Source organism: Vombatus ursinus, unplaced genomic scaffold (genome assembly GCF_900497805.2).
Source record: "Vombatus ursinus unplaced genomic scaffold, bare-nosed wombat genome assembly UNPS02014781.1, whole genome shotgun sequence".
NCBI classification, from domain to species: domain Eukaryota; kingdom Metazoa; phylum Chordata; class Mammalia; order Diprotodontia; family Vombatidae; genus Vombatus; species Vombatus ursinus.
The window spans coordinates 10,462,278-10,473,543 of record NW_020954559.1 but is presented as its reverse complement, the minus strand read 5'-3'; the positions used below and the strand labels follow the sequence as shown (position 1 = coordinate 10,473,543).

The 11,266-nt window shown below is 39.2% G+C and overlaps 1 protein-coding gene across 5 annotated transcripts in view; it reads right to left on the bottom strand.

Annotated features, from left to right (window-relative positions):
- Positions 1-428: 428 nt before the first annotated feature.
- LOC114046127 (ATP-dependent (S)-NAD(P)H-hydrate dehydratase-like) overlaps positions 429-11,266 on the bottom strand; it is a 76,114-nt gene continuing 65,276 nt past the window's right edge. For all 5 annotated transcript variants that reach the window (XM_027866389.1, XM_027866387.1, XM_027866385.1 and 2 more), the window contains 2 exons: positions 4,510-4,630; positions 429-795 (listed from right to left, as the gene is read on the bottom strand). In XM_027866389.1, the coding sequence (XP_027722190.1) occupies positions 645-795; positions 4,510-4,630 (272 nt within the window). In that variant the 3' untranslated portion in view covers positions 429-644. The remainder of the gene's footprint in view (positions 796-4,509; positions 4,631-11,266) is intronic.

Sequence of the window (11,266 nt, the reverse complement as noted above, 5' to 3'; positions counted from 1 at the left end):
ATATTCCACTGATCACTCATGTCAAACAAGTGTCAAACAATTTCAGAAGTTACTGCTGTCCAACTTAACACATGCTGATGATCTTTTGAAAAACTTTCTTCAGATTGCAAGTGGTGTTCAAGCTGAGATTTAAATAAATTTTAATTCACATAGTAAGACTTCAGTGATGAGAAATGTGCCCCAAAAACCTGATTTTTTTAAGACCAAAGATTATCCAAAAATTAGAAAAGTTTAGTTTTTATACGGGTTAGAAGTTGGCCAGCCTCCTAAGCCCAGTGTATAGAATGTAAACCCAACACTGTCCTGGTTCAGGTGCAAACCAAGAACACTCAAAGCTGGTGGAAGAATTTTATTCTCATCTTCAAATGGTGTGTTTCTACAGGTTTCTCAGCACTTGTTAGTGCTAAATAACTGAAAAGTAAGAGGAATACTTTAAGTTTAATTTTATTAGAACATTTGCAGCTACATCTCATTTCAGCCAATGCTTCCTGTATTCCAAGCTCTCAAGAAATATCTACGTTAATCACCTTAATCCCTTAATCACCTTAATCCCTAGTCTTAAAAATAAGAAGCACAGCACTCCTGCCCAAGGGACTCCTGTAGCCAGAAATGTTTTGCTTCCCGTGTGTCTTGTTTCCCTTGCTTCAAGTTTCAAACAGCTTGCTGAAGGCCATCCCCACTTCAGCAATCATGTCAGTGGTGGTCATCGAGCGCCCGTATTTCTGAAAGGCTTGGTTGTTACACTGCCGTGTGAGAGAACACGCACCAAAGGCAGCCACAAGGAAAGGGTTCTGACTAGAGAGTGAAGAGGTCATTAGTAAGAAATTCTCATATATGGAAAGCTGCAAAGCAAGGGTCATTAGAAACTATTAGACATCACGTTTACAAAAATGTTGGTGGGTAAGTCAGTCTTATCGTTGACCACATCTTAATATTTTTGCTCTAGAGCTTGTTTTAAATCCCAGGTTGTTGTAATTTCACAGTGTTCTCCCTCCCCCCAATCCCAATTAGGACTTAACAAATTTAGAACTATCTCTGGGGGTGCCTAAGGGCATTAGGGAAAGTGTTCTTGGGTCCCAAATTTAGTGCTGTGGGGCCTACAATCTTGATGTTTTATAGTTTAAAATGTATTATTAGCCTTAGTTCTATTCTCCCCCCCCCCCACCAAATGCCACTAAAATATCTGCCCATTTTAGGGTGAAGACAACTAGTTTTTCATAGAAATTAAAATTTCTAGTACTTATAAATGCGGGAACAAAATTGTTAACAAAGATGTTCAAGAATTCCAGTAAAAATTACCAACAAAGACTAAAAGATCGGGGGAAAAACTAGTGATTAATAGAAAAATACAGTATAATACAGTGGAAAAAGCACTAACTCAGGAGTCAGAGGAATTGAATTCACATCCTGCCTCTGATAACCTAACCCTGATACCTGCTCAAGCAATCCCCTTCCAGCTCATCTCCTCACCCCTGTGTTGTCCCTACTCTCACTCCTCAATCTCTCTCCACTGGCTTCTTTCCCTACTGCCTATGAACATGTCCCTTCGTCTCCTTCATCCTGAAAACACCTTCCTTTGATCCTTCCATCCCCACTAATTATCGTCCTCTATCTCTTCTGTCCTTTCTGACTAAATTCCTTAGAAAGGCAGCCTACAATAGGTGCCTCCATTTTCTCTCCTTTCATTCTCTTCTTAACCCCTTACAATCTGACCTCTGACCTTATTCCACCAAAACTGCTCTTTCCAAAGTCACTAATGATCTCTTAGTTGCCAAATCCAAGGGCTTTTTCTCCCTCTCTCCTCCAACACTACCGATCACCCTCTTCTCTTTAATACTCTCTTCTCTGTAGGTTTTCACACTCTCCCATTGCCCCTCCTTCCTATGTGACCACTCCTATGCCTCCTTTGCTGGATCCTCCTCCAGGTCAAGCCCTTTAATCACAGGTGTCCCTCAGGGTTCTGTCCTGGGTCCTCTTCTCTTCTCCAGCATGATCCAATAACGATTTCTACGTTGATGATTCAGTACCTATCCTGCCCTGCTATCTCTGCTGATCTTGCATCTCCAAATGCCTTTTGGACATCTCAAACTGGATGTCCAGGAGACATCTTAAACTCAGTATGTCTAAAATGGAACTCATCTTTCCCCCTAAACTTTAGCCTCTCCCCCACCCTTCCCTATCACTGTAGAGGGCAACACCATCCTCCTAGTCTCTCGGCTCACAACCTAGGAGTTATTCTAGACGCCTCACTATCAACCCCTTACACCACCACCCTCCCACTCCACCCCCTCCCGCCATGTCTAAGCTGTTGGCAATGCCTGTCAATTTCAGCTTTGTAACCTTTCTTGAATATACCCCCGCCTCTCCTCTGACACTTGCCACACACCCTGGTGCAGGCCCTTATCACCTCATGCCTGGACTATTGCAGTGGCCTGCCAGTGGTCTGCCAGCCTTGGGTCTCTCCCTGCTCCAATCCATATTCCATTCAGCCACTAAAGTGATCTTCCAAAAGTGTAGGTACCACCCTGTTACCCCACCTGCTCAACAAATACGCAATCCTCTTTGGATCACATATAAAACCTTTGGCATTCAGAGCCTTTCATAACCTAGTAGTTCCTCCTACCTTTCTGTCTTCTACCTTACTCCCTGAAACATTCTTCAGTACAGTGACATTGGCTTGGTTATTTCACAAATAAGACACTCCATCTCTTGGTTCTGTCCCCCATGCCTGGAATGATCTCCCTTCTCAACTCTACCTAATGATTTCCTTGGCTTTGAGTTGAAATCCTACTCTTTACGGGACACCTTTCCGGACACCTTTCCCGACTCCTCTTACTTCTAGTGCCTTTCCTTTATTATTTCCCACTTACCCTATATAGAGCTTGTATGTATATATTTATTTACATGTTGTCTCTCCCATTAGATTGTGAGCTCCCTCAGACCAGGAACTATCTTCTGCATATTTTTGGATCCCCATTGCTTAGCACAGTGCCTGGTACATAGTTGGTGCTTAATAAACGTTTATCGATTGCCTGATTGATACTTACTATGTAGTTACTTTGGACAAGTCACTTAGCTTCCCCAGGGCCTCCTTTTCCTCATCTGGAAAAATGAAGGGATTTGACCAGATGACCTCTGGGGTCCCTTCCAACTCTAAAAAAGCTATGACCCAGCAATCTCTGGAAACATTTCAATACTCCTTCCACTAAGACACTGAATTTCTGGGACAGGTCTTTTAAGCATTGCTATGACTGAAAAAGTTATCACTCTGTAACCAAACTGATACTCTACCTTTCCTAACTCATCTAGACTGGTCCTCAGACCCACACTTAGGTCCATCACCAGGCTTTTTTTTGATACGTTTCATAGGAAGTGGGTAGGAGCTGACAGTTCATGTTCTAATGCCATAACCTTTGGGAATCCAGGTTCACCTCCATACCATGCCCCCTTGAGGCATTAAATGCTGCTCATTTCGCTCTGTATCAGTTCATACCTGTTTTCTCAGATCTCTCATCATTTCTTAAAACACAATAGTATCTCATTACAATTATATGCCATAATTTGTTCAACCATTCCCCAATTGATGAGCACATCTTCCCCCCCTTAGTTTCTAATTCTTTGCCATCACAAATTATGCTAGAATAACAATTCATATTTGAATTCAATGGAGTTCTATCAATTTGAGAGGAAGAACCTGAAAGTCATTTCTGTACTCTAGATCAGTGGTGATGGACCCCAGTAAACATTATCTATGTTGTACTGTATTTTTATTTATTTTGTTAAACAATTCCCAATTCTATTTTAATCTGGTTCCTTACTGCAGCAAGCCTTGAGTTTGATGTCTCTGTTCTAGATAATACAATCAATCATACCTCCATGCACATTGTACTATATAGTAGTCTTACTACAAAATTAATTCTTTTGTTAGTGGGGTAGTTTCTTCTTACTATGATGTGGTTTGGAAGGAAATGATCATAACAACTGTCATTTATAGAGGGTGTTAAGGTTTGTAAAGTATTTTATATGTATATTATCGTAGTCTTCAGTAACCCTAGCTACTACACAAATCTAGACTATAAGCAGGGTCTGTGTTGGGCCCCGGGAAAATCTGGCTTTATGTCTAAACTTTTGTGGCAAGAACATCTAATCATAACCCTTGAATACATCTGAGAGAAATTTTAAAATAGTGTTTTCATGTGTTCCCTCAAATAGCTTGCTTCCTTAAGGGTAAACACAATTTATGTAGTTGTGTTTTTTAAAAAGCTACGAAATACAACCAGTTTAGACATTAAATTTCTATTTAGAAGGCTTAAGTTATCCTTAATTAAATCTGGTATTTTAAAAAGAGAACCAAAAATGCACCAAGATACCAATTGCTTGTGAGATTAGGGAGGGAGAGAGGAAGAATGGTGGGGCTAGTCAGGAAGGAAAAATATCAAGAAAATAATAATTAGCCCAGGGAAGTTATGTTTCCCACTGTAGTAAAATAAAGCAAAAAGATAATCATACCCATTTGTTTTTTCGGGTCCAGCAAGAAATGCCCAGTGCGCTAAGACTCCAAGTGAGCCTGACAAAAGGTCTCCTTGTCCACCACACCTTCTGCTGCTCCCTTCATGACTACATACAAGTACTAAACAAAAAGAGACATGAAATAGACATGAATTGTGGGTTTTCTTTTACATTTGACAAATCTGAATCCCTGAAGTGAGGAGAAAAGAGGGGAAGAGATGGGGAAATTCAGAGTTATTATAAATTGTATTTAAAAAAAAACCCAAACAAATGGAAGCGACATTCCTCCAAAAAGTGATAGTTTTTTTTAAAAGAACATTTATTAATTAAACTTTATATAAATCTTTTTCCTGGTAACAAACATTTAGAGGGGGAGAAGTATTTCAATTTGAGTTACTATGAGATCCTCCTTTTATGTTACAGTACTTAGGCTCTAGAACAGGATTAAAATGGCAGGGGAATCAGTAAAATATCAAAGAACTCTTCTCTTTGCAAGTGTTAGGAAAATAAATGTGCTTTGTGTATGTATTAAATTTAAGGGACACTTCTGAAGATAAGAAGAATCCACTCTGAAATACTTTAGAAATCCGTGGAGTTATTAATTTTGATGTCATAGGCTTCATCAAGTTGTACCTTGATTTGCTTCTTAAAGAGGTCTATTCATTGAATGGGCGTTGCCTCACTCAAAGTGAGAACTTGAAAAGACTTCAGCTTAAAAAGGCCAAGGTCTCCCACTGCATCCTGGGCCATCTCCAGTCGTCCTGATCTATATCTGGCTACTGAACCCAGATTGCTCTAGAGGAGAAAGTGAGGCTGATGACTTTGCATAGCCCTCCCTCACTCAAATCAAAGTCAATTGCAAGTCATATCATCATCTCCCTGATGTCATGGTCCTCTTTGAGAACAAAGACAAGCCACAACAGACTGACATTACAAAGTTAAAATAGCTATTGTCTATTAAGAGGACTCCATGTCTTGTGAAATATTTTTTACTTTCACTTTTTAAAACATGTAAGTCTAATATTTCTTTCATCTTCTAAATAAAAGAATAAAAATTTTATTTTGTGTATTATTTCATAGGCATACACATCTCATTTAGATTTATCAACTGTCAGAAAAAAGTTGGAAAAAAATGAAGTCTTTGATTCAGTAACTTTAAATATTTTATACAATCTTAATTATACTTACACATATACTTTTTTTTTTTCTTTGTGGAATGTAACAATGTGATGTCCCGAAATAATACCCCTAGTATAGCTGGCTCTTCCTTGAAAACAACATACATGTATTTAGTCTCTCTGTGTGTATATGTACACACACATGTATGTGTGCACACACATACATGCACACACGTGTGTGCGCACACACATACATGTACACACATGTGTGTGCACATATAATACATAAAATCATAACTTTCCATGATCCTCCACTACAATTTTAGATATTGGGTCCTAATACATAGTAAAAAGCACATTTAAGAATCATAATGCTGACTACAGAAATTCCTGCCCTGTGAAATTTGAGTGTGTGTCCCTTTAACTTGCCCAAAGAAGCCCTGAAGAAAAAGTAGGCCAAAAGGAAGATGCCTTAGTGTGACTGAAAAACCACTGGATGAGAAATCAGTTAATATGAGTTCTGCTTCTGGAAAGGCTACTTTGTATAACCTTATCTAGGCTTCAGATTTCTCAATCAGTAAAATAAAGTTGGGCTGGATAACCTATAAGGTCATTTCTATAAATCTCCATTATTCCAAATAGATAAGCAATCTACATGGTATTTCTGTGCACTTAAACATGCATATACTAAAGCATTTCCTAAGTAATTCCAGCGGGAGTTTTTATGGATTCTTTTAAGATTTGAATGTTGAAGCAATTACTCTGGCTATATCTCTTGACTTAACTCACCATGTGACTAGGGAAATTTTTTTTTTCAATTCACAAAAATCTATTTTCTCTCCCTCCCACCTTTTCCCCCAATTGAGAAGGAAAAAAAACCTGTTAATAAGAATCAAGCAAAACAATTTCTCATATCAGCCATGTCCAAAAGATATGCCAAGTTGTATTCTAAGTCCATCACCTCTCAGTCAAAACGTGAGTAGCATGGTTCATCATGGGTTCTACAGCATGATTAATCACAATGATCAGCATTCTTAAATATTTCCAAATTATTTGTCTTTGTAATATTGTTATTACTGTATAAATTATTCTGGTGCTGCTCATTTCACTCTGTTATCAGTTCATACCTGTTTTCTCACGTCTCTCTGAAACCATCCCCTTCATTTCTTAAAACACAATAGTATCCCTTTACACTCATATGCCATAATTTGTTCAACCGTTCCCCAATTGCTGGGCACATCCTGCTCCCCTTAGTTTCTAATTCTTTGCCATCACAAAAAAGCATCTTCTACATATTTTTGTGCACGAGTCTTTTTCCTCTATTTTTGATCTCTTTGGGTTATATGGTATGGCTGGGTCAAAAGACAGGCAGTTTTGTAATTTGAGGGGCTAGGTTCAAGTTGCTTTCCAGAATGATGATGTTGTTGAGTTGAGTTGTTTCAGACTCTCTGTGACCCCATTTGGGGTTTTCTTGGCAAAGATGGCTGCAGTGGTTTGCCATTTCCTTTTCCAGCAGAGGAAACTGGGCCAAAAGGGGTTAGGTGACTTGCCCAGGGTCATACAGCTAGTAAATATCTGAGGCTGGGTTTGAACTCAGGTCCACTTTTCAGACTAGCCAAAGGAATACTATTCTTTTCCAAATAGAACAGAAAGGTGAGACACCATGCAAATAGGATAGTGATGTATTGACATTAAAGTGTTTACTCTACCTGCCTCCTCTGTTTATCCTTTAATTGTTTCTTTAATCAACTGCTATTTTCCTAATTGAAACAAGGGATCTTTGAAGTGATTTTTCTTTGAGGCTTCTCTGGCTGGGGAATAGACTCCAGAACCTGATTAAGGAAAACTTGTAAACTGTCAAGTGTTGGGGCAAGTACATGAACTCATTCCTGTAGGTGGGATATTCTGCCTTGAACACTGAAGTCCTGGTTCTGCAGCTGCTAAAACAGTTAACTGTTTTAGCAGCTGCAGAACCAGGACTTAAGTTTGAAGTTTGAAGGGTTAGGGGAAGTTTTCTTCCACTCACAAAAAAACTTGCCACTTTGCCACGGGCATTCTCACAGCCGCTCTCATTTGATCCCTGAAAAACAAAGCCATCTTGCAAGTGTGTAACCAGACTGCTGGTGATTAGCGTTGTCCCAGGCATGCTGCGTAGCTCCAACCCAGAAGTTGTTATCTGTGCAAAATAAGTATCTTGGAAGCAGCCAGGGACCCAGCAGTCAGGGGATGCTGACTGTGAATTCTGGTTGTGTGACCACTGACAAGTCATTTCCCTTCGGAGGCTTAGTTACCTCATCCTGAGAACGAGTTCAGTAATACTTGCACCACCTGTCTCACACAGATGAGTGTGGTGAAACCCTTTGTCAGCCTTAAAACATGACAGAAATGTGACAGGCTCTTTAGAAAGTCACAGTGTTTTTAAGCACAGCATCGTTCTAAATCTGGGCTGTTTGGGAGAGAATCGGAGGCCAATTTCTCCTACTCCTACAAAACTGCCTTAAATTATAACCTATTGTCTATGCTCTCCCAGTTCTCCTCAGAGGGACTCCTCCAAACAGAAAGCCCTTCAGCCGTGTTTTAAGCCGCTTCTAAACTGAGGGGCTCCATCTGGGAGGAATCTGTTTTTTTCTATTTCCTTTAATCTTTGTTGACTGGAACTGCCATGGGAGAGCCCAAAGTGAAACACAAGGTGGTTTATGCAGAGGTACATGAGGCAGAGTCATTGGCCCAAGGGCCTGTTTTTTAATCCAGCCTCTGCTTGGACAAAATGACTGACAAGAGGTGATCTTTGTAGAAAGTGAACCGAGTCAAGAATTATGCTTCCCATCTTAAATTGTAGTATTGAACAGGTCACAAGAATAATCTGTAAGTAAAACAATGTGAGTGACAATACTGGGCTCCATCTGTGCTCTCAGCCCCGAGTGACTATCCAGGGAAAAGGCTACAATTAAAATTTCTGATTTTCTTTCAGAAATAGTTGAGACTAGAGACACATCTCAGGAGACACCAACATACAAAACCTTAAGAGTAAAATCCTGTTTTTAAAGATGAATGAAGCTCTGAAACTCTCACTGCATACTTATTCTAAAGAATAAAATTCATCTTCAGTGGCTTCTAATCCAAACTGAATTTACCGACTTATTAATTCAATCAAATTTGTGAATTTCAAAAGGATTTGGATATGAAAATCAATTCAATGACAATTTCAAACAAGAGATTCTCCCACAAGTAATGAAAAAGTAATTTCATTTAGTTTAAAAAAAAAAGAAAAACTAGAATAGTTTTGAATAATCAAGTGTTAAAATCAATTATGTGAAGTGTTAACTCAGACCAGGATTAAAATCCAATTTTGATTTTAATAATACATTACCTATTCAAGGCAAATATGAATTACATGTCATTGGTTATTAAACAAATCCTAATTATGGACTTATACAAGGTGTCTATCTTAAAAAGACACGAAGATTTTTAGGACCCTTTTTTTAGTATCCTAATGTATTTCAATGATATCATGAACCTTGATTCAAAAATGATTCTATGAAGGCAGACCTGCACAACATACAGCCCAGCCTGCCAAAAGAATTTGGCAACCAACCATTGTCAGTCTGTCTCTAGTCTAACCTATGTGCGGCCTGAAGACATTTAGCCTGTTTTAATTCTGGCCCCTGCTTACTGCTAAGTTGTGTAGGTCTGTACTAAGGTAAATATTTCCTCTGTTAATTTTTAAAGGCAAGCAGTCTTTCATAATATTTAAAAGGGAACTTATTGCTTCCCTGAGAGAAGATAATTTTTCTATTTAAAGTTAAATGTTAATAGGAAGCCATCCTGCAACTTGAGACCTTAGAATATCAATGGATACATAAATGAATATGTGGCAGAAGACATCTAGAAATAGAGGGGACTTAGGTCAGACACCAAGACTCCCCTCCCATCTTTCAAGAGGTTAAAACTAATAAACTTTATTGGGAAAAAAAATCCAGGGGCAGCTGGGTGGGGCAGTGGATGGAGCTCTGGTCTTGGGGTCAGGAGGCCCTGAGTTCAAATCCAGCCTCACACACTTGACACTTACTAACTGTGTGACCCTAGGCAAGTCACTTAAGCCCGATTGCCTCACCAAACAGCAAAAAGCAAAAAAAAAAAAAAAAAAAAAATCAAGACTGCCAGAGTGGAAATACTTTCATTTTTCATCATACACCCAAGATGACTGACTTGGAAAAGTGCATTTATAAACACTTTTCTGATTCATAAATGAGAACTAGCAAAAAGCTTTGTTTTCTCTTTGCTCTGTAAGAAAGTTAAAAATCACAAAAGATGCTCTACCCCCTTCCTCTCATCCACATCCCCCACAATGTACTTTATTTTAAGCTCCTTGGAATATAATTTGTATGGCAAGAGCAAAAAGAAAACATAAGCTGAATAATTTTTTTTAAAACTTACATACATTTGGAGGGAAAGTCATACCACATTTGATGTCACAAAATCACAGAATTTGAGATTTGGAAGAGACTTCAGTGGCCGTCTAGTTTAAAATGAACACCCATGATAACATATCAATCAACCAAAAAGTTTTTATAAAGGGCCTACTATGTGCCAAGCACTGTGCTAAATTCTGAGGATACAAGAATGAAATCGTCCCTGTTTTCAAGGAGCTTGGTGGCCCAGTGCATAGCCACCTGCCCTGAAGTAAGGAAGTTGTTCAGTTGTGTCCAACTCTTCATGACCCCATTTTGTGGTTTTCTTGGCAAAGATAAAGGAGTGATTTGCCAGTTCTATCTCTAGTTCATATTTACAGAAAAAGAACTGAAGCAAACTGGAGTTTGCTCCATAAATATATAGAGAATTGGTAAACCACTCCAGGAGAGAGGAGAGAAAAGTGTGATAGGAGGGAAAGAAAAAGAAGGAAAAGAAAAGAAAGGAGGGGGAAAGGGAGGGAAAAGAGGGGAGAGAGAAAAAGGAGAAGGAGAAGAGGGAGAGAGAGACAGAGAGAGAGAGAGAGAGAGAGAGAGAGAGAGAGAGAATATTTATTAAATGTTTACTACGAGCCAGCCATTGACCAGTCTAAGAGCTGGAGATATAAATACAAGTAAGCAGGATGGTCCCTCCACTCAAAGACAACATTCAAATAGGGGTGCTGACAGGTGGGGGAGAGCTGGAGAGGAAGGCTAGCAGTCTGCAGGGAGTCGAGGTGAGACTGAGGTGAAGCATGGGTGGACGCTTCCTAAAATAGTGGTCTCAAAGAGGGAGTCACCAATGAGGACCTTCTCTTGTAACATTTCAGCCCATGAGATCCTACCCATATTTCTTCTGAACCCTTTGAAATGTGGTTTTTCAAAATCAAGGATACATGGCAAACAATATTCACGGCTTTCTTCTCCTCTATCACAAACACATTTCCCATCATTTCCATTTCAGCAACCAGTGGGAGAATCAGATCCATTCCAGATTTTTTGTTATTGTTGTTGTTTCCTCAACCTTCTGAGAGGAGAAATTATCACTAAGATAAATTAAGAAGTTATTAAACACTGCTTTTGGCAAAGAGGGCTTCAGCAAATGTCCAGATAATTGAAGACTGCCATCCACTACTCTATCAAGCTCCCCTGCCAAGCTTGTGGTCTGTCTTCCAAACTCCTCATCTACTT